This window comes from Salvelinus namaycush, chromosome 25 (assembly GCF_016432855.1).
Source record: "Salvelinus namaycush isolate Seneca chromosome 25, SaNama_1.0, whole genome shotgun sequence".
Lineage (NCBI taxonomy): Eukaryota > Metazoa > Chordata > Actinopteri > Salmoniformes > Salmonidae > Salvelinus > Salvelinus namaycush.
Window position 1 is genome coordinate 27,532,575 of NC_052331.1, and position 23,770 is coordinate 27,556,344.

Consider the following 23,770-nt stretch of genomic DNA (forward strand, 5'->3'; position numbering starts at 1 on the left):
CATTCTCAGCCATCTTGTGGAAACGGAGAGAGAGCCACACACAACTCGAATACAAATAAACCCTGTGCTGTCAGTAAAAGCAGAGGTAAGACAGCGAAGATTAAATGCACAGTTTTGCTATAAAATAAAGCTAAACTATCGAAATAAGTATTCACGATGCTAAAGATCCCAGTTTCCGCGATTTCAACGCGTTTATGAGTGTTGTTATACCAGCATGTTTGCTTGGCCTTGAGGCTTCGGCCTCAAGTATGTGGTGGCACAGCATTCGATTCGGAGCGAGATGGGAAGTTTTTCAACGAGAACCTCTTGTAGCGGAAGGCTCGTAGGCCGGACGGAGGTTTGGGGGTTAAGCGTGAACTCGTGTCAGCTCACAATACTTCTGTGCGATTTTGTAATAGTATGACTCTTTGTTTGTTTTCATTTTGAGAAGCTTAGCATTTTCGTAGAAATTACTGATCAGTGATCGATCGTTACTAAAAGTTTTGTAAAACAAAGTTCTCTAGTTAGTTATGTCGACCAGTTAACACAGGTTACTGTTCTAGCTAGCTATATAACAGCGTATCATTAGTTATGGTTAAATACAATAGCTATAACGTGGTTAAATACAATAGCTATAACGTTAACTATTATGCTATCAACTTGATTAACTAGCTAGTTAGCTGTCATGCAGTTACTTAGCTAGCTTGCCAAACAGCTTGGTAGCACAGTTGCACATTGTGGCTAGGCTATGTTAAATGTCAGAAGGTTAGCCAACATTTGCTTAGTTGGCTAACGTTAGCTATCTAACGTTTAACTTATTTTATAGCTAATGTCTATTGTCATTATAACGTTAATTAACATATCTAGCTTGCTAACGTTAGCTAGTTTGTATTGCCAACTCACTAGTTAGCATCTAGGTAACTAAAGTTACGTATGGGAATGTGTGTGTCAGTCGGATTATCAAGCTAATTATGACCAGCCATATGGGAAGCTAACCTTAGTTAGCTACTAGCTAGCTACTGTAGCTCGTGTTGGAATCAATGAGGTAAACTTGTATATAAATCATTGTTTGGAATAGATATAAAGCGTTTATGCAATTTATTAAACTTATTTAAGAAGTACAGTTTGTTGTTTGCCAGACAGCTAATTTGTCAAGTTCCTTACCTTATAATAACGTGACATAGACATGCATATAGAAATAATTTGAGCTTGACATTGATAGTCAGACTACTTCGAAACCTAACTAGCCAACAGTCCAAATATTAGCTGGTTGAAACTTGAATATTTAATATGCATTTATATCACTCACAAACTAAACCATCCATAGACGCTAACTACCTTCAGCCCTATTGACTATAATATAGTATCTTCTGGTCAGGATTTTTGTTGAGTCCCGACGCTCATTAAGAACGTTAAAAACGCATCACTAGCGTTACTGTTTTGGAAACCCAAATCAAATCTTTTATATCAGCAACAAATAATTTTCAACAAACAAAAGGTTCTATTACTACACCGCTTTATAGCGTTCGGGTTCCCACACGGCCATATTTCCATGTTTACAGCGCTTGTTTACAGAAGACGGAGGCGTAACTGTTCTAATTAGCCATCTGCGTCTTGAACACCAGTGTGTAAACGGAAAATGGACCCCACAAACGTGTTGTCACTGAAAAATACTCTAGGCTGGTTTACCGGTTAAAACAGTGTACAGTAAGTGTATATTTAGCGTTTGTGAAATAATTTTGATGTGAAACTAGAGGGCTTTATGTTTCTAGAACCTTACCACAATTGAGAATTTATTCATGTTTATATTACATTTTTGGCTGTTTTGGCTGCTAGAGCCAATTCGCCTCTAAACAGAACATGTACGGGCCTTGGACTATAAGGAGCAACGTTAGCCCAATAATGGACTACAGGAGCCTAAGTCACAGGCTACTGAGAGTGACATAATACGGCATCTAATCAATAATTTGTGACTAGTCTCCATTCTTCACTAGGGCTGTTGTGGCCCAGGATCTTTACAGAAGTTGCAGCTTGATCTTTTTTTTTTGTCGCCATGAATAATGAATTAAAATTCTAATGTTGATTGGTTGTAGCCCATATGTGGCTTGCAACAGGTGGGAAGTTCAACAACACATGCTTTCGGTTTATTCTATAGCTATCTGGCTAGACAGATTGTGGTTTAAACATACCTTTAGGCTGACTAAGGGTCATTATATCTAACTGATCTGTGAACTTTAGCTACAGTGCCTTCAAAGTATTCATACCCCTTGACTTATTCCACGTTTTTGTTTTATAGCCTGAATTGAACATATATATATAAATATATATATATATATATAATTCTCACCCATCTACACACACTACCCTATTTACATAAGTATTCACATCCCTGAGTTATACTTTGTAGAAGCACCTTTGGCAGCAATTACAGCTGTGAGTCTTTTTGGGTAAGTCTCTAAAAGCTTTGCACACCTGGATTGTACATTTGCCCATTATTCTTTTCAAAATTCTTCAAGCTCTGTCAGAATGGTTGTTGATCATTGCAAGACAACCATTTCAGGTTTTGCCATGGATTTTCAAGTAGATAAGTCCAAACTGTAACTCTGCCACTCAGGAAAATTCACTGTCTTGGTAAACAATTTGAGTGTAGATTTGGCCTTGTGTTTTAGGTTTTTGCCCAGCTGGAAGGTGTGTTCAACTCCCAGTGTCTGATGGAAAGCAGACTGAACCAGCTTTTCCTCTAGGATGTTGCCTGTGCTTAGCTCAATTCCGTTTAATTTTTTATCCTAAAAAGCTCCCCAGTCCTTAACGATGACAAATATACCCGTAACATGATGCAGCCACCACGATGCTTGAAAATATGGAGAGTGGTACTCTGTAATGAGTTTTACTGGATTTGCCTCAAACAATTTTTTGTCCTGAATACAAAGTGTTAATTGCTTTGTCACCTTTTTGCAGTATTACTTTAGTGCCGTGTTGCAAACAGGATGCATTTTTTTGGGAATGTTTTTATTCTGTACAGGCTTCCTTCTTTTCACTCTGTCAATTTAGTTAGTATTGTGGCGTAACAGTGTTGTTGTTCCATCCTCATCACAGCCATTACTCTGTAACTGTTTTAAAGTCACCATTGGCTTAATGGTGCAATATGGTGAAATCCCTGACTGGTTTCCTTCCTCCGGCAACTGAGTTAGGAAGGACGCCTTTGTCTTTGTACTGTGTGTATTGATACACTATCCAAAGTGTAATGATTAACTTCATCATGCTCAAAGGGATATTCAATGTCTGATTTTTTTTTTTTTACCCATCCACCAATGGATGCTCTTTGCGAGGCATTGGAAAATCTCCCTGGTCTTTGTAGTTGAATCTGTTTGAAATTCACTGCTCGACAGAGGGACCTTACAATTATCTGTATGTGTGGGGTACAAAGATGAGGTAGTCATTCAAAAATCATGTTTAACACTATTGTGCACACTGAGTCCATTGAACTTATGTGACTTGTTAATCACAATTTAAATTCAGAATGTATTTAGGCTTGCCATAACAAAGGTGTTGAATACTTATTGACTCAAGACATTTCAGCTCCAGATACTCAACTAGTCAGAAGGACAGTTTTGTTGCTTCTTTAATCAGAACAACAGTTTTCAGCTGTGCTAACATAATTGCAGAAGGGTTTTCTAATGATCAATTAGCCTTTTAAAACAATGAACTTGGATTAGCTAACACAATGTGCCATTGGAACACAGGAGTGATGGTTGCTGATAATGGGCCTCTGTACGCCTATGTAGATATTCCATGAAAAATCAGCCGTTTCCAGCTACAATAGTCATTTACAACATTAGCGATGTCCACTGTATTTCTGATCAATTAGATATTTTAATGGACAAGAAATGCTTTGCTTTTCAAAAACAAGGACATTTCTAATTAACTGCAAACTTTTGAATGGTAGTGCATGTGTGTGTGTGTGTGTGTGTGTGTGTGTATGTATATATATATATATATATATATATATATATAATGATACCTCAAAGGTTGCGCTACAGGCATAGGGATGCACCGAAGTTACATTTTTGGCCGATATCCGATATTGTTTTTGCCAAAAAAAAACAATACCGATAACCGCAATGTAATCTTTTTGCGGCCTTTTTTAAGCATTCTAGCACAGTTAAATAGTTGACACGGACGCATCGGTCTAAGGCACTGCATCTCAGTGCAAGAGGCGTCAATACAGTGCTTGGTTCGAATCCAGGCTGTATCACATCCGGCCGTGATTGGGTGTCCCGTAGAGCGGCGCACAATTGGCCCAGTGTCGTCTGGGTTTGGCCGGGGTAGGCCGTCATTGTAAATAAGAATTTGTTCTTAACTCACTTGCCTAGTTAAATAAAGGTTACATGAGAGAAAAACACCAACACTCGGCTTGATTGTTTTAAGTGTCACTATCTTTATTTCTAAAACAGCTGGTATTGTTTGCACTAAATAATCATTACTAGAACAAATTATTATACTGTACAATAATTGATACATTTATTTAAATTGGAGGCACAATGTGCATTCGGGAAGTATTCAAACCCCTTGACTTTTTCCACATTTTGTTACGTTACAGCTTTATTCTAAAATTGATTAAATTTTTTCCCCCCCTCATCAATCTACACACAATACCCCATAATGTCAAAGCAATTATATTTTTTTACTATCACATTTGCATAAGTATTCAGACCCTTTACTCAGTGACTACAGACTTCTTGGGTATGATGCTACAAGCTTGGCACACCTGTATTTGGTGAGTTTCTCCCATTCTTCTCTGCAGATCCTCTCAAGCTCTGTCAGGTTGGATAGGGAGCATCGTTGCACAGCTATTTTCAGGTTTCCAGAGATGTTCGATCGGGTTCAAGACCGGGCTCTGTCTGGGCCACTCAAGGACGTTCAGAGACTTGTCCCAAAGCCACTCCTGCATTGTCTTGGCTGTGTGCTTAGGGTCATTGTCCTGTTGGAAGGTGAACCTTCGCCCCAGTCTGAGGTCCTGAGCGCTCTGGAGCAGGTTTTCATCAAGGATCGCTCTGTACTTTGCTCTGTGCTCCATTTATCTTTCCCTCGATCCTGACTAGTCTCCCAGTCCCTGCCGCTGAAAAACATCCCCACAGCATGATGCTCCCACCAGCATGCTTCACTGTAGGGATTGTGCCAGGTTTCCTCCAGACATGATGCTTGTCATTCAGGCCAAAGAGTTCAATCTTGGTATCATCAGACCAGAGCATCTTGTTTCTCATGGTCTGAGAGTCCTTTGGGTCCCTTTTGGCAAACTCCAAGCGGGCTGTCATGTGCCTTTTACTGAGGAGTGGCTTCCGTCTGGCCACTCTACCATAAAGGCCTGATTGGTGGAGTGTTGCAGAGATGGTTGTCCTACTGGAAGGTTCTCCCATCTCCACAGAGGAACTCTGTCAGAGTGACCATCGGGTTCTTAATCACCTCCCTGGCCAAGGCCCTTCTCCCCTGACTGCTCAGTTTGGCTGGCGGCCAGCTCTAGGAAGAGTCATGGTGGTTCCAAACTTCTTCCATGTAAGAATGATGGAGGTCACTGTTCTTGGGGACCTTCAATGCTGCAGACATTTTTTGGTACCCTTCCCCAGATCTGTGCCTTGAAACAATCCTGTCTCGGAGCTCTATGGACAATTCCTTCGACCTCATGGCTTGGTTTTTGCTCTGATATGCACTGTCAACTGTGGGACCTTATCTAGACAGGTGTGTTCCTTTCCAAATCATGTCCAATCAATTGAATTTACCACAGGTGGACTCCAATCAAGTTGTAGAAACATCTTAAGGATGATCAATGTAAACAGTATTCACCTGAGCTCAATTTTGAGTCTCATAGCAAAGGGTCTGAATTCTTATGTAAATAAGGTATTTCTGTTTGGTTTTTAAATGTTTCAATAATTTCTAAACATGTTTTGCCTCGTCATTATGGGGTATTGTGTGTAGATTGAGGAAACATAATATTTAATTCATTTTAGAACAAGGCTGTAAAAAAGTCAAGGGGTCTGAATACTTTCAGAATGCACTGTACATTTCAGTGTGATTATGAACTGTCAACAAGTCCTTAATAAAGAAAGCTTTAAAGATCTCCTTCATATACAGACTATATACAGTACATGGCTCTGGCAATTACCTAAATAATTGTTATTATGTACCTGACAGAGGATCGGGTGATGCAATATTTGTCACCATCTAATGACCTTAAATCAGAATTTGGGTCTAATCTGTGGCATAAAGAGAAATGGGATCGAAGATTTTCAATTCCATCAGCAGATTAATTAGTAATTGCCCTTTTGTGTGTTGATCAAAGGATGTTGAATTATGTCCTTGCATTTTGCTACACCCGCAGTAACATCTGCTGAATATGTGTATGTGACCAATACAATTTGATTTGAATACCTTTCCAAGAAAAATATTGCATTGTATTAGGCTAATCATTTTGGCCCTTTCCTTCCAATAGAAGTTCTAGGAAGAATGGCAGAAACTCAGACACTCAACTTCGGACCAGAATGGTTGGTATAGCATCATGTTTATATGAAATCTTCTTGAGCTGAAATGTTATATTAATTTAACAGTGTTCTGAGTTGTTAGGCAGGTTTGTTTTTTGACACCTGGTGCAGTGGTGCCTCACATGTTGAGGCCTGCCAGTTGTCCTCTAAACTTCACTTTTGTTTGTCTTTTTCTCCTGTCCCTCTTCACCAGGCTCCGGGCACTGTCTGGTGGTGGCCATGGGGGTGGTAGCAGCAGTTGCGTTGCCACCTCACCACCTCTCTCACCTGCAATGCCAAAGTATAAACTTGCAGACTACCGCTACGGGAGAGAAGAAATGCTAGCACTTTATGTTAAGGATAGGGAGGTGAGGCAAAGGCTTTCCGATGTGTTCTAAAAGGATACAGAGATACATGATTGGCATACAAATAAAGTGACTTGTATCGGCAGCTTCTGAAAAGTGCCCCAAGACAAAATTATGATTCATCCTTTTGTGGAGTGAGATTTCTTTAAAATTCAAATATATTGTCATCTTCCTGCAATATGTGTATTATACCTGACATTGCAATGGATACTTGCTCATACAATTTCTTCCTTCTCCTTATCAGATCCCTGTAGACCTACATGATAAGGATTTTCTGCCCATTTTACAAGAGGAGCCCCTGCCACCACTGGCACTTGTAGCTTTTACAGAGGAAGAGCAGGTTGGTGCCTTCAGTGTTCATTTACGAAGCCATGTTTGAATGAATATGCTAAATTAAGACTGCACCTTACCCTATTTGTTTGTAACCAAATATAGAGAATTGTTGGTTATAGACAGGTCTGCCCCACCCTCTTTCTTTATCCTCTTTCTCCCTCCCTCTCCCCCACAGAGAAATTTTTCCATGTCTGTAAACAGTGCAGCTGTGCTCAGGCTGATGGGGAGAGGAGGGGGTCCGGTTGGGCCAGGGGCGCCGAGGGGTCGAAGTACCTCACGGGGTCGAGGTGAGGAAAGAGCCCTATTCTCTCTGTGTCCATCTCAACAGTCTGAAGAGGCTTCCTCTGCTTGTGTCCTCTTCATCTGCACTAATCAGAAAAACAGACTAGGTGAACTGTTAATTTCTTTCATGTCAATAAAGGAGACGAGGAAACTACTTTAGACTATTGGCTGTTGAGACCAGTGATTTATATATAGGTTGAGACCCACCCCTAAGAATCTTAACAATGTCTGCCAGCTTCACAGAAGGGATGTAACCGTAGCACTCTGTTAATAGGCTTGATAATGCTCCTGTCAGCAGAAGCTGTCGCAGCTGGTTGAATTCATTTTCACCAGCTAGCTCCAACATTAAAGTGTGGCGTGTATGTTTGAATCCTTTTCAACTGTAATGTGAATTGTGGATTCAAATAAGGTATTTAAAATGTGTGTCTGGCAGGTCGGGGTAGAGGAGACGGAGGGTTTTACCAAAGAAGTTTTGATGACGTGGAAGGAGGCTTTGGACGCGGGGGCAGGGAGATGCACCGCTCCCAGAGCTGGGAGGAAAGGTAATGGACTATCCTTACTGGAGGCGCGAGCGTGTAACTGGAATTGTCACGCCCATTAACCTTTGACTTCAATGCATGATTTATGCAAATCTTCATGTAAAGTGGGTGCATCTTAAGATGGGTTCCAGGCTAGTGGAAGGAGAATGATCGAAACCCATTTGGTTTATGGGGTTGACATATTGTCATGTTTTTGGTTATATCCATCTGTGTTTGACTATCTGCATGCTCAGTCATTCTTTTTGTCTTTTCTCCTTTTCAAAGTCATGCTGAGTCTATTTTCTCACCATCTAGGGGAGACCGAAGGTTTGAAAAGCCAGGTCGAAAAGAGCCAGGTTTGTGCCAATACTTGCTCATCAAATAATCAATGCTGTTTGAATGTGATATAAATAAAATGCCGGGTTAAATCATTTACAGGTAATGTAATCACTTTGCTCTCTCTCTCTCTCTCTGTTCCATTGACTTGGCAGAAGTTGCTCCTACCCACTTCCTGATGAATCATAGTAAGTTTGCCCTCCAGGGTCCTCGTTCGTAAACCGTGCGTACAAAATAGACCCCAAAATGTCCGTGTGCCAGTTTTCACGCAGAAGTTGGAATTTATAAAAACGCAACTTTACGTGAGAATGTGCTTTCCTCCCCGCCAACTTTAAACCATGTGTACGCACAGTTTCTAGTGGTTGAAGTATTCCATTGCAAGAAGGCAGAATTAGCCATGTGCAAATGGGGACTATACAATGATACTCTTATTCATAACAAAAAAAAACGGTAGCTAAATATAAGATGCAGTCATTTCCCATTAGTGAGAGGAGAGAAAATCAATTTATTTTATCTTTGCATTCTAAAGTAATTAGAAATAGGTATCTATTTTCTATTATTTATTTCATTTCCATGATCATTGAAGAATCAATTCCTCACCTTTTCTGACTGATGGCTTCATACTCACGAAATGACCTATAGGCCTCCAACAATTTAGGATAGGCTACCATTCGTCCCATCTATCATTTAATTGGACCTACTTCACAGTGGGAAATAGATAAGCTATTTCAAGTATTTTGCTCTATGCGATCCAAAGTTTAACGGTTCACCTTTTCCATTGCGGTTTGTAGGCTACGTCTGAATAGAGTAATTTCTCGAGTTGACAATATTTCATTTATAAACATAATACATTATACATATATCATAACCATTGCAGAATAAATTCCTCACCTTTTCTGGCCATGATGAGTTCATATTCCTGAAGTAGCCATGCAACAAATGACCATGCACATCTCTAATATAATTGGGCCTGTTAGATAGGCTATTATAATCAAAAAATGTTGCTCTATGCATCTGAAAGAGAATAGAATTTAACAGATGAACTCAGTTGATCTTTTGATCTACCACTAAGTAAGCCTACTTTAGTATTATTTTCTTTCCGAATAGACAAAGTTTCAGAGATCGCGGGCAGTGCAACATAATTGAATTTATACGATCTGTTAACAGGTCCACAACAATTCAGAAACTGTCAGATACAGCAAATGTCACTGCAAAAGAAATACATTCTGCCAACACCTCCAAAGACATTTGGCCAAGTTTGCTATTTACTTTAGATCACAGGAGGTTGGTGGTACCTTAATAGGCTGTACACTACTTAATCAGACAACAATACAGCTATGCAAATGTTTAGACAACCTCACAACGTATTTACTGTGACCAAGGTCACCCTCAGGCTAAAAGTTTGAATCTCATGTATTGCTTGAAATTGTGGCGTTGCTACATATGTATGTATTGAGTGTTTTTTACATTTTTTATTTTAATAAAAATGTCAAGATTGATCTCCTTTTGATAAAAGAAAGTTATTCAATCCTTTCCTCTCCAGTCCGTGCTAACTACGAGGAGGTTGGGACCGGTGTGGGGGGCCTGCCAGTGAGGAAGCATGACTTCACGCGTTCGGAGAGTGAGAACTGGCGCACGTCCCGGGAGGAAGTGAATGGTGAGGATGGTGAAGAGGGGGGCTGGCGCCTGGCTGGCACCTTGGCATGTGCCTTGCGACGGGACAGCGAGCGGTGGTGCCCCCCGAGTCCAGGTGTGCCCTGTAGTCATCTCACACTGCTGCCACCACAATGTGTCCTGTCGTGTGTGTGTGTGTGGGTGATGGTTTCAATTGCAGGCCAATCTCGATACAACTCTTAAAGGTTGATTTTTAAAAAGCTGGTCTTATTCTGAACTCATAAATCACAATGGACACCTCAAATCATACTAAAATCCCTCTCTTGTTCAGGCATCATGGCCAACCAAATGAGAACAGGCTTTCAACATGAAATACTCCAATCTGTCTGTAGCTTCACAAAAGAAAGCATCACATGCATCTAAGAAACAGCAACATAAAGTGGTGGTCTTCAATGTGAGAGAATGGCTGGCGTAGAGCTGAGTGGCGGGGTCCTTAAACAGCTCTTCTCCTCAGACGGGACGCGGTCGGCAGGGTGGCGAGAGGCTCACCCGGGGGAGCAGCCGCGGCAGCGCAGGCTCCCTTTCGATGCCAGGGAGGACGAGCGCGGCTACAGGCATCCCCCGTCGGCCAGCGGCAGCCTGGAGGAGGATGGAGGGGGCAGCCTGCCAGAGTGGTGTCTGGAGGATGCTGAAGAGGAGACGGGCACCTTCGACTCCTCCGGAGCCTTCCTTTCGCTCAAGGTTCGAGTGAGTGAATAGTCCGTTTAGTCAGTCTAACGAACATCACTTGTTCATGGGTGCTGGGCCAAAGAAATGTTTAAGAAATTAGTAGGACCTGCACACATGATTTGAAGTCTACCGAGTAGTTGTACAATGATTTGTTTTCCCCGAAGGGCAATTTGTTTGCTGCAATTACAAGTATGGCATCGGAGCACTGAGAGATGTGGAACTCTGTGAATGCCAGGCTGCTATGAGAAGGATATATATATATATCTCCCCCACAGAAAGCTCCCAAGGAGCCCATCCTGGAGGAGGCAGAGCTGGACTTCAGACCCCTGGAGGAATGTGACGAGGGTCTGGAGGAGGACGGACACCCCCGGGAGACCAAAGACACAGACGAAGAGGCCAGGAGAGAGCCCGACAGAAAACAGGGTGAGTTAAGAGCGGAAACTGTCCGGCATACTGTATTTTTGCTCCCAATACTAAACTGTCTATGTGGAGATAAACATTGATTCATGTGTCTTGTTTTTGTCTCTAGATGTGGGGAGAGCGATAGAGGAGGCTGCTCCCTCTCCACCTGAGCCCCTGCCCCCCAGCCAGCCCGACAGAGTGGAGGATCCTGAGGGGCCGTTGGAGAAGCCACTTGAGCGACCCCCTGCCCCGGAACACAGGCCAGAGGCCAACAAAGTCCCCCTGCACACCCCCATGTCCAATACAATGCTGGACTCCCTCCCCATCCCCCACACCGTTGCACACACTCTCACAGGTAGGTTTACATACAAGCAGTGGAGGAATGCAGTCAAATCTCCCACATTTGTGCCCTCTTGAGGCTGTGTTTGGTGACATATTGTTGCGTATTTCTTTAAACCACCTCCACCTGTGAGTCAATGACACCTTTGTTTTCCGCAGTAACCTTGTGCTTAAAATATACACACAGGATTGCATGTAGTTTGAGATTGTCAATTGTGAGATTCTGTTAGAGACTAACCCTCTTGCCTCTGTCCTGTCCAGTGTCGGCCCCGTCGTACACCATCCAGATGCAGCAGAAGCCCCTGGAGGTTCCCGTGGCCATGCCCGCCCCGCTGCCCTTCAGTGCTAGCCTCATGCCCAAAAGCACGTCTATCATGGCCCCTAACAATATGGCCACCATTACGGGCCTCATGGCGCCCATCGGAAGGCCCACGGCCATGCCGCCACACCACACTATGGATGAAGATGAGGGACTGAAGCACTTTGAACAGGTTAGTGGACAATGACTACGGTTTCTGGAAGTTAGTTGGTTACAGAGCTGCAAGTTAGTGAAAGTTACCAAGCTGGTTTTGGTGTTACTGAATTTAGAGCATGTCTGGACATGAAACTTTCAGTGTGGGTTCATTTTTGGAACACGTCAAGAATATGGAGAGGGTGTTTATTGAATTCTAATGAAATTATTGCAATTTTTCTATCTCTCTCCCTGCGGTAAACTGAGATGGTGGTGTTTGTTTTGGGATACTGTCATGGCGCTCTACACGTACTCCTTGAATGAACAATAAAATTAAACTCTCGCTCGCTTTTATAGGAGGCAGAGAAGATGGTGGCGTATCTACAGGACGGTGATGACCGGCTGGCTGCCAAGAGCTCAGCTACCAAACCAGCCGGCCTGCCGCTCACACACGAGGCTGCTCTGAAGTGGTTTTATAAAGACCCCCAGGGAGAGATACAGGGTGAGACAGAGTGAGGGGACCGGGGCTTCTCTGAATGAAAATCTGCATACACTGCAACCAGTAAATGGAGAAATTTCAGTGACTTTGTCAAATCTAATAATGTCCCCCTCCATGTCTCCCCCTCTCCAGGTCCGTTCAGTAACCCGGAGATGACAGAGTGGTTCCAGGCGGGCTACTTCACCATGACCCTGCTGGTGAAGAGAGGCTGTGACGAGGTCTTCCAGCCCCTGGGTGAGATCATCAAGATGTGGGGCAGGGTGCCCTTCGCCCCCGGCCCAGCACCGCCACCCCTACTGGTAACCATCACACACCTGAGCTCCATCGAGCATTCTAGAATTCACCACTTTGTATTATCCTGAAATTCATCTTAATTATTCTATGGGCAATTCAAAATGTTTCCTATGCACCTCACACCATCTGCATCGTCTCATGGTCAAAGGAAGTTTATGTTTAGCCTAGGGCACATTCAGAAGGCAAATGTTGTGACGTTGCCATTCCTTATTCTAAGTCAGAGGCTTGTTCACTCTACATAACATATTGAACGTTCCACAACATTGTGCCATGCTGAATGCAGCCCAGGTCGTCGTCCCTTTGCCTGTGTTGTGGCTCTACTTCTCTGTCCCCTTGCCGATCCTATGTCTTACTCGGCCTGTCTCCCCAGGGTGATGCCGGGGACCAGGAGCGTCTGAAGCGACAGCAGGAGCTGACGGCCCTCAACCTTTACCAGCTGCAGCAGCTGCAGTACCAGTACCTTTTGAGGCAGCAGTACGCCCAAGCCCTGGCCCAGCAGAAAGCCCAGGCCCTCAGCTCAGCACCACACCAGCAGCAGCAGCAACAGCAGCAGCAGATCAACCTGCTCCTCCAGCAATACCAGGCCCTCAAGATGAGGTCAGCAGAAAACACGTAAGAGACTAACACCTCTGCTGCAATACCAGGCCCTCAAGATGAGGTTGGAGATGCACGCACACACACAGCTTCAGCATTACTAGGCCCTCAAACACTCGCACTTGGCTCCACCCCCCTTACTAGCACTGACTTTGCTGATAGCTACTTTGAGGAAAAATATGCTTACTATGACTGAGATATGTGGTTGTCCCACCCAGCTATATTAAGATGAATGCACTAACTGTAAGTAGCTGAATGATGAAGACATACTCACACACTCAATATGACACGGGTTCTCCTCAAACATCTTTCACTGTGGGTATTATTCAATGCCGTGTCAACATACTGGTGTGTTCTGGTTATTTATGCCATTTCTGTGTTTGGCTCCCTGTGTAGAACATCTGAGTCTCTCTTACCTCCTGTGACTCGGTCCATGTCCGTACCAGAATCCCAGGGTTCTGTGTGGGAAATGCAGAACACCTCTCAGGCCTCCTGCACATCAAACATCCAGCAACCCACACCCAGTGGTAAAACTTAATGCAGAACACACACTGAAAACATTAGCACTCGTTTTGTTTTGGGCTGATGTTTATAACCAATTTAGCTTTTGAAAGTTTGAGTTTCTGAACCTACTAGATGAAAGCAAAATGCAGTGCTCCTCAATTCACCAAAAAGTGGAGAAAGCTCAAAATCATATGAATGAATGTGGATCAATGATATATAATGACCATCCATCCAGCCTTACTGACTGACTGTTTTGTGTGCCTGTGCAGCATGGGAGGGCAGCAGTGTGTGGGATCTGCCCATAGACTCCATGGCCCAGGCCCCCACCATAGAACAGATGCAAAACCTGGAGAAGAATAAGGCTGCCAAGGTAAGAGCACCATATTTTCTGTACTTATACCATCCTAAGTTTCAGATCTTTATGAAGTGCCTTGGGCTAGGGCTCAATGTGGGGAATTTGACCGTTGTTAAACACATTAAAGGTTTAGCGTTATGAATTGCCACAAGCAGCAGTAAGACTGTGTATGAGTATCTGTGCATGTGCACGCGTGTGCTTCACTCAGTGGTGTAAAGTACTTTACTATACTGGACAAAAATATAATCGCAACATTTTAAAATGTTTTTCATGAGCAGAAATTTTCCATACAAACAAAAAGCTTATTTCTCTCAAATTATGTGCACAAATTTGTTGACATGAGCATTTCTCCTTTGCCAAGATAATCCATCCACCTGACGGATATGGCATATTAAGAAGCTGATTAAACAGCATGATCATTACACAGGTGCACCTTGTGCTGGGGACAATAAAAGACCTCTCTAAAATGTGCTGTTTTGTCACAGAACACAATGCCACAGATGTCTCAAGTTTTGAGGGAGTGTGCAATTGACATGCTGACTGCAGGAATGTCCAACAGAACTATTGCAAGATAATTGAATGTTCATTTATCTATCATAAGTTGCCTCCAACATTGATTTGAGAATTTGGCAGTACATCCAACCAGGCTCACAACCGCAGACCATGTCTGAGTATTGGAGTGTGCCCCTGGCTATCCATAAATAAAATGGTGCTGTCTGGTTTGCTTAATATAAGGAATTTGAAATGATTTATACTTGAACTTTCAATACTTAAGTATATTTAAAATCAAATACTTTTAGACTTTTACTTGTATTTTACTAGATGACTTTCACTTTTTCTTGAGTCATTTTCTGTTAAGGTATCTTTACTCAAGTGTGACAATTGGGTACTTTTTCCGCCACTGGCTTCACTCTGCTACAACGTGGTAGCTACTGGACCAAAACAGCAGAGAATTTTTGCCTTGTGCTTTAACGCTCTTAGTTGTATGTGGAAATCGGCCCGACATTGCCGTTTACTTCGTGCATCGCTGAGTTATGTCAAAAGGTGTTTTTTATGTGATTGTGATTTACTTATTAACTCCAAATGTTTTTGATCAGCTGGAGCTGGAGCGGGGTGAGGCAGAGCTGAGTGCCAAGAGGGAGGAGGAGGAACACAAACGCCTGGAGGAGGAGCAGCTAGCACGTCAGAAACAGGTGGGGGGGTTCATTAGACTGTTGCTTGCTGAAATACGCCAGTTAGCTTTGTTGATGTTCAATGTATGATTGCCTAGAGTTGCAAGTTTGACCCATTAGCCTGTAAATTCCTAAGAGGAGGCCTACATTTTATGTTTTATGCAACTGATTTGATAGATTTCTCTATCCACAGGAGGAGGCATTGAAGAGGCAGCGGAAGCAGCAGCAGGAGGAGGCGCAGCGCCAACAGAAAGAGGAGGAAGAGGAACGGCATGCGCAGGAGGAGGCCCTCCGCAGACTGGAGGAGGGGAGGAGGAGGGAGGAGGAGGAGGAAGAGGAGAGGAAGCAAAGGGAAGAGTTCCTCCGCAAACAGGTGCTGGGTTTCACAATCAAGACCAGTACAGGGTCGTGTTCAGTAGGCACCAAATAGAACAACATTTAGTACAACGGGAAGGAACAACCTGGTTTTCAATAAGAATTACTCAATATTTTGCTACTGTGTGCCTAATGAATACGACCCTGCCCTTACTGTGTGGGACAGGTGATACCAAATGCAAATTTCCACATACAGGTGTGGGATCTTAATTTGATCTGTATTGTCGCAGCAACAAGATTTTAACATTTAGTCCATAATGTTGCTTGATTGGTGGTTAGCCTATTACCTGGCCTAAAGTAGGCTACATGAAATATGCAATACTGATAATATAACTGTTAGTGTGGGTTTTCAGTGAATTTATGTAAATCAGAAAGCACATCTGCATTTCTCAATAAAGTTGGCCCTATTTTTTAAAAAGAAACATGTTGTCGTTGCTCCTTAGGAGGAGGAGCACCGAAAGCAGGAGGAGCTGGAGGCCCTGAGGAGGCATGAGGAAGAGAAGCGGCAACAGGAGGCGGCGGCTGCGGTGGCTTTGGTACGGCAACAGCAGGAGGAGGCGAAAAGGAGAGAGCAGGAGCTAGCCAGACAGAGGCAGCAGCAGCAGGAGGCGCTCCGCCGACTACAGCAGCAACAGCAGCTAGCCCAGATGAAGGTAACTAACAGTATAACACCTTAAGACACCTAACACTACAACAGCTAGGTACCATCTACTGCACGATTAGTGATGGAGGGGGGATTGACTGATTTTAAAACTTGTTTTGTCATGGCTCTGTCTTGTCCCTCTGCAGCAGACATATGGTGAACAATATGTTTGGAACATCAAATCGCAATAAAATGAGTGTCGAATCGCAATACATATAGATTCGCATTGTCGGCACCAAAGAATCGTGATAATACCGATTCGTGAGGTCCCTGCCAATTCCCGGCCCTATACACAATACTATATTATAATAAAGTCTGCCTTAGGAAAGAGGTCTTTTGACCTCAATGGGACTTCCTGGTTAAATATAATATAGCCTATTAACAATGCACTATCCTAACAATAATTGAGGTCAGAACATCAGAAATACTGTATTTGACCTTTTAATTGAACATTAAAATGGACTGTTGGCCTTTTGGTCTGGTATTTCTATCTTGTGCTAATCACATCCATGAGTTTCTCTATGTGAATATTTCTTTGTCATGGATAAAGCCCTGACTGTCCTGCTTGCCATTCTATCACTGACTAACCGAATCTTTGTCCTGTCCCATAGCTGCCGTCTTCCTCTAAGTGGGGCCAGCAGTCAGCAGTCACGGCAGCAGCCATCTCTCAGTCCCAGAATGCTCTGTCGCTCGCTGAGATCCAGAAAGTGGAAGAGGAGAGAGAACGACAGGCACGAGAGGAGGTAAGCGGAGCTACAGTCAAAGTATTACATTTAACATGGGTGGCACTCCTTAAGCACTTTATTGTGCTACCAATTTCTTGTACCTGTTTTGATACGATTTTCTGGATGATAATGAGTTTTCCCACTTAGCACTAAGGTAGCATGAAATAGAATTGTTCTACAAATCCATCATGCTTTATATCCTAGAGCCTTACTCATGAACCCCCCCCTCTCTCCACCCATGCAGCAGCGGCGCCAGCAGGCGGAGCACCTGAAGCTCCTGCAGCAGCAGGCCCTGCAGGAGGCCCGGAATCCCCAGGCCAAGCTCTCTGGCTGGGGCAGCGTGGCCAAGCAGCCGGCCACCACGAAGTCCCTGCTGGAGATCCAGAGAGAGGAGGCCCAGCAGGTGAAGCAGAGGAAGGAGCAGGGGGGTGGGGGCCAGCAGCCCAGTCACCCCACAGTCACCCAGCAGAACCGTGCCCAGAACAAAGCTGTGAGTTGGTTCGTTCGCTCATTCGTTCATGAATTCATCTGCATTCATTCATAGTCTTCTATATCATGTATTTGGCGATGTGCTGATACTGTTGTCTAAAAATGTTTCTCAAACCTTTCCTTCGGGACCCACGGACGTTTCAAAATGTGTATGTAGTTGTGAACTAGCTCACCTAATTCAGCTAATCAAAAGCTTGATGGTTATTTGACATGTTGAATCTGGTGTACTAGCTGTAGACTAGATCAAATACGTGGAGAGGCTTGGGAGGTTGGAGAAACATTCCTCTTAATCAAAGACAACCCTGTTTGAATACTACTTGGACGTAATGACACTGGTCTGACCAGGTTGGTTGTCTCTCTCTAACCCCTCTTTCCCCAGACCACCGCTCTGAGCCCCTCGGTGTGGGGCTCGGTGGCCACCAGCGGCGGGGCTCCTAACTGGGGCGGTGACAGCAGCATCTGGGGCGACAGCACCAACTCCAACATGGGCTTCTGGGACGAGGACGTGGCCCAGGCCCCACCCCCCGCCAGGAAGCCCAATGCTCAGAAGAACAACAAGGGCAACGCCAACCTCAGGTACAACCTCAGGACACTTTTACAGCTCTCAACTGATTGACAGTTTCTATTTTGGCTGCTGGACTCAAGGAAGGTGGTTGGAAGGACAATTTTATACCACTAATATTTATGTTTTAGTTATTAAGGGCAGAATCCTAGATTCCACTGAAGTTTACGTTTCACTTAGTCATATGTTGTCAACACACTAAGTGAAAATTCCACTGAAGTGGAAGTATGTTCAAATTAGGCTGATCTAATACAATTCCATGGATCACTTGGTTGTTAAAAAGGAAGGCAGTGTATCTAATACTGTGTGGTAACTGTGTGAGCAGCAGTCGGGCCAATAAGAAGGTGGAGGAGGAGGAGAAGCTGCTGAAGTTGTTCCAGGGGGTTAATAAGAGACAGCAGGATGGCTTCATGCAGTGGTGTGAGAAGACCCTGCACACCCTCAACACTGCCAACAACCTGGACGGTGAGTGTATATATACACACCCTCAACACTGCCAACAACCTGGACGGTGAGTGTATATATACACACCCTCAACACTGCCAACAACCTGGACGGTGAGTGTATATATACACACCCTCAACACTGCCAACAACCTGGACGGTGAGTGTATATATACACACCCTCAACACTGCCAACAACCTGGACGGTGAGTGTATATATACACACCCTCAACACTGCCAACAACCTGGACGGTGAGTGTATATATATATACACACCCTCAACACTGCCAACAACCTGGACGGTGAGTGTATATATACACACCCTCAACACTGCCAACAACCTGGACGGTGAGTGTATATATATATACACACCCTCAACACTGCCAACAACCTGGACGGTGAGTGTATATATATATACACACCCTCAACACTGCCAACAACCTGGACGGTGAGTGTATATATATACACACCCTCAACACTGCCAACAACCTGGACGGTGAGTGTATATATATACACACCCTCAACACTGCCAACAACCTGGACGGTGAGTGTATATATACACACCCTCAACACTGCCAACAACCTGGACGGTGAGTGTATATATACACACCCTCAACACTGCCAACAACCTGGACGGTGAGTGTATATATACACACCCTCAACACTGCCAACAACCTGGACGGTGAGTATATATACACACCCTCAACACTGCCAACAACCTGGACGGTGAGTGTATATATACACACCCTCAACACTGCCAACAACCTGGACTGTGAGTCTCTCTATGACGTACTATACATACCAACCATCTAGGTGTCGGATATCGCACCCTATTCCCTATGGACCCTGGTCAAACAGTGCACTATATAGGGAATAGGGTTCCAATTCTAAAGGTAACTCGAACCTAAAGTAACCTTCACTGTGTGATCCCATCTTTAAAAGTCACCTGCCCCTCTTCCTCCTCTGCAGTCCCGACATTTGCATCCTTCCTGAAGGAGGTGGACAGTCCGTACGAGGTGCACGACTACGTGCGCGCCTACCTTGGGGACACGTCCGAGGCCAAGGAGTTTGCCAAACAGTTCCTGGAGCGCCGTGCCAAGCAGAATGCCAACCAACAGAAAGCGCCCCCGGCCCCGCAGAACCAGCAGCCAACACTAAAACAGCAACAGCAGGTGAGAGAGACGCAGCAGAACAGGTCATTGGTGTGCCTGTGGTCTAGTGGTAACACTCCTGGCTCTCCCCTCCAGAGACCGGGGTTCAATCCCTGCTCCAACCCTTCAATCTGTCTCCCACCTGCCTGTACCCTCTCTGATTTCCTCCCTGTCTAAATAGTCAAAAATAACCCCAAAAAATAAATAACATTGGAGAAGTGCTTCGGAGTTATGTTGTAGTCTAGTCAGAAAGATAGTAGAATTGTCCAGATTTCCCTGCTTTCCCATGTTGTCCTGGTTACAACCCTGGGTATTGATGAGCAGTTTGTGTGTTGGTTCTAAGCTGGATCAAAAGTTCTCCCATAACAAGGTTGGTCAGTGACCACTGTTCATTGGTTTTCAAAATGTTACTTTGGACCATCATGTAGAGAGAGAGAGAGAGAGACCTATAGAGAACTGGGATAAATGCTGGACCATAATATTTCAGAAATCCATACATACATTAATCAATACCCTGCTACCAATGTTAGTAGTTATCTGACCCCTCATTTGCTTTGTGACTCTATTTTCCAGGATTCAATGTGGGGTGTGAGCGGAACAGTCTCTCCGTCTCTGTACCAGTCAAACCACACCAGCCTCCAGCAGCAGGCACGCTTCGAGACCGTCACCTCAGGGAAGAAGAAGAAAAAGCAGAAGATGGTCCGGGCAGACCCCAGCCTGCTAGGTGAGGAATAAACTATTGAAGCACTGTTGTCAGTGTTTTCTGTTTTTTTGGTACTTTTACGCAATTCCCCTACGGACTCGTGAGAGGCAACGGTCGAGAGCCATGCGTCCTCCGACACACGACCCTGCCAAGCAGCACTGCTTCTTGACACATTGCTTGCTTAACCCGGAAGCCAGCCGCACCAATGTATCGGAGGAAACACTTCCAGCTGGCGACCGAAGTCCGCATGCAGGTGCCCAGCCCGCCACAAGGAAATCCCAGCCGGGCCAAACCCTCTCCTAAACCGGACGACACTGGGCCAATTGTACCCCGCCTCCAGGGTCTCCCAGTTACGGCTGGCTGTGACACAGCCTGGGATTGAACCCGGGTCTGTAGTGATGCATCAAGCGATGCAGTGCCTTAGACCGTGATGCAGTGCCTTAGACCGTGATGCAGTGCCTTAGACCGTGATGCAGTGCCTTAGACCGCGATGCAGTGCCTTAGACCGCGATGCAGTGCCTTAGACCGCGATGCAGTGCCTTAGACCGCGATGCAGTGCCTTAGACCGCGATGCAGTGCCTTAGACCGCGATGCAGTGCCTTAGACCGCGATGCAGTGCCTTAGACCGCGATGCAGTGCCTTAAACCGCTGCGCCACTCGGGAGGCCTGTCAATTAGTATTTTTATTAACCTCCTAAATCTCTTCTCATATTTGATACAGCCTTAGCTGGCAACCCAGAGCATGAACTATCCACCAATTAGTGTATTTAAAGAAACAGTGCTACACCAAGACATTCTAGTGAAAGGCCCTAACAGCAAGAAAGCTGAATAGCCAATGTATATATGGCTGAGAGCAGGCGGGATTCTTGGCCAATCACATTCACGTTGAAATGCTGTGTCACGCAAATGTTAAGCCATTCGTCAACCACTACCCTCTAGAAAGTCAGGGTATTCGTCAATAAACAATTTTCCTTAAGTACGTAATGTCACGATTACAAAGCTATGCAATATTATTAAGGAGAAAAAGTTGATAATCTCACATCTCGGAAAAGATCTGTAATGTTGTGCGTCTTGTTCACGTAATTCATGCTAGTGTTGGGTTGTTGAGCTAGCGCCCAATTGATTCCCATTCACTCCTTAAAGCTTTGCACTCCTTGACTCAGAATGTACTGTTCTCATTGGCTTTACGGCTAATGCTAATTGGATTAGCATCTCTTCTGACTACCACATGCATACCTCTGATACTAAATTCACTTTCCCTGTTCTCTCTCATCTTCTCAGGTTTTTCTGTGAACGCGGCGTCTGAGAGGTTGAACATGGGCGAGATCGAGACGGTGGAGGACTTTTAAAGGGACTGCTCTGCTGCCAACCCCACTGACCATATCGTTCTGAACAGCTGCCATTGTACCCCCTACAACCACCACCTTCCCACCCCAATCCCCCTTTCCTTTTGTGAACAGCATCCTCTTTCCGTTCTGTTTGTACTTTAATTTAACATTTGTCATTGGAAGCTGGGGACGCTTGCCAGTGCTAGAGGACCCCTCAAAAAACATCCCAAATGAGTATTTTGCCCTATGTGAGACAGGGAGAAGGCTAACAAAGCAGCCAAACAATCAAACAGAACCATAAAACCAAGCATTGAATTGAACAACAAATCAATCAATGTAAAGGCCTAATCTGACTTCTCCCAAAGAAGAGAGCTGAGGGGAGGACATGGATGTCTCCCTGTCTATGGTCGGCTGTTCAGTCCCCTCCTAGTATCTTGTCTGAAAGTATGCAAAAGAGAGACGTTACCTGATGCAATCTTCTCCCCATGATATTGAACGCATTGGGGGGGGGGGGATAGAGTACTTTTTTCTGTTTTGTTATTTTTATTTATTGAATGTTTTTCTCCTCCCTTCACTCCTGTTTTCTGCCTGTTTGTGGATGGTGGTGGTATTGTAGGAGCCAAGGATGTGTGTGCCCATTGATGTCCTGTTTTAAGGACATGTTCGAGAGTTCCAAGTAGTTATCCATTTCTTGTAAAATACTAGGCTGTTTAAAGAATAACCTTTCAATTCTGCATCTGTATTATAATATATGAAAATGATGAACTACTGGAGTCATACTTTTCTATTGCGGTATGAAATAAAACAGTCTCGTGTGGGCTGTTCACACCTCTGAATCAATTATCTCCTTCCACGCACAACACTTTACTCACGTTTGTACTCAATACTTTTTAATGCTGATTCACTGTAGAGACTAAAATAACATAAATTGTGTGTAAGTCCAAAGTTGAATGCAATAGTTGTGAATATATCTCCTCCCAGTTACTGGTTTAGATTGGTAGTTATCATCCTATAATTGATCTAATACCAAACCAAATTATTTTTCCCTCCTGATTTAATCATTCCCTGCATTGATGTAATTTTGGGTTATATCCTAAACAATTCACCCTACTGAGCATACCTACCCTAATTTCCAATCATTCTTAAGCAATTAGGCGACGCAACACTGAGTGCGACGCAACACTGAGTGCCTGGACACAGCCCTTAGCCATGGTACAGTGGGGCAAAAAAGTATTTAGTCAGCCACCAATTGTGCAAGTTCTCCCACTTAAAAAGATGAGAGAGGCCTGTAATTTTCATCATAGGTACACTTCAACTATGACAGACAAAATGAGGAGAAAAAATCACATTGTAGGATTTTTAATGAATTTATTTGCAGATTATGGTGGAAAATAAGTATTTGGTCAATAACAAAAGTTTCTCAATGCTTTGTTATATACCCTTTGTTGGCAATGACAGAGGTCAAACGTTTTCTGTAAGTCTTCACAAGGTTTTCACACACTGTTGCTGGTATTTTGGCCCATTCCTCCATGCAGATCTCCTCTAGAGCAGTGATGTTTTGGGGCTGTTGCTGGGCAACACGGACTTTCAACTCCCTCCAAAGATTTTCAATGGGGTTGAGATCTGGAGACTGGCTAGGCCACTCCAGGACCTTGAAATGCTTTTTACGAAGCCACTCCTTCGTTGCCCGGGCGGTGTGTTTGGGATCATTGTCATACTGAAAGACCCAGCCATGTTTCATCTTCAATGCCCTTGCTGATGGAAGGAGATTTTCACTCAATCTCACGATACATGGCCCCATTCATTCTTTCCTTTACACGGATCAGTCGTCCTGGTCCCTTTGCAGAAAAACAGCCCCAAAGCATGATGTTTCCACCCCCATGCTTCACAGTAGGTATGGTGTTCTTTGGATGCAACTCAGCATTCTTTGTCCTCCAAACACGACGAGTTGAGTTTTTACCAAAAAGTTCTATTTTGGTTTCATCTGACCATATGACATTCTCCCAATCTTCTTCTGGATCATCCAAATGCTCTCTAGTAAACTTCAGACGGGCCTGGACATGTACTGGCT

General features: G+C 44.1%; 1 protein-coding gene across 12 annotated transcripts; it reads left to right on the forward strand.

Annotated features, from left to right (window-relative positions):
- LOC120020406 (GRB10-interacting GYF protein 2-like) lies at window positions 1-22,535 on the forward strand. 12 transcript variants are annotated; one of them, XM_038964040.1, is made up of 28 exons: window positions 7-85; window positions 6,467-6,518; window positions 6,709-6,862; window positions 7,104-7,199; window positions 7,368-7,479; window positions 7,908-8,016; window positions 8,278-8,348; window positions 8,484-8,516; window positions 9,872-10,078; window positions 10,457-10,689; window positions 10,947-11,094; window positions 11,201-11,428; window positions 11,674-11,903; window positions 12,221-12,365; window positions 12,495-12,661; window positions 13,027-13,268; window positions 13,647-13,777; window positions 14,024-14,124; window positions 15,207-15,302; window positions 15,475-15,654; window positions 16,100-16,309; window positions 16,911-17,042; window positions 17,269-17,514; window positions 17,893-18,089; window positions 18,401-18,540; window positions 19,488-19,690; window positions 20,243-20,393; window positions 21,653-22,535. In XM_038964040.1, the coding sequence occupies exons 2-28, from the start codon at window positions 6,481-6,483 to the stop codon at window positions 21,718-21,720; spliced, it is 4,068 nt and encodes a 1,355-aa protein (XP_038819968.1). In that variant the 5' UTR covers window positions 7-85; window positions 6,467-6,480; the 3' UTR covers window positions 21,721-22,535. The 12 variants fall into 12 exon arrangements, with proteins under 12 accessions (XP_038819976.1, XP_038819968.1, XP_038819970.1 ...); XM_038964042.1 differs by having other exon boundaries at window positions 13,027-13,253; XM_038964041.1 differs by having other exon boundaries at window positions 10,457-10,683.
- The last annotated feature ends 1,235 nt before the right edge of the window (window positions 22,536-23,770 follow it).

Excerpts from the sequence above, each read along its gene's own strand:
- LOC120020406 (XM_038964040.1), top strand. The coding sequence starts at position 6,481 with ATGGCAGAAACTCAGACACTCAACTTCGGACCAGAATG. Across the intron at positions 13,269-13,646 it reads ATGAGGTCAGCAGAAAACAC|AACATCTGAGTCTCTCTTAC; the intron begins GTAAGAGACTAA and ends CTCCCTGTGTAG. Across the intron at positions 13,778-14,023 it reads CCAGCAACCCACACCCAGTG|CATGGGAGGGCAGCAGTGTG; the intron begins GTAAAACTTAAT and ends GTGCCTGTGCAG.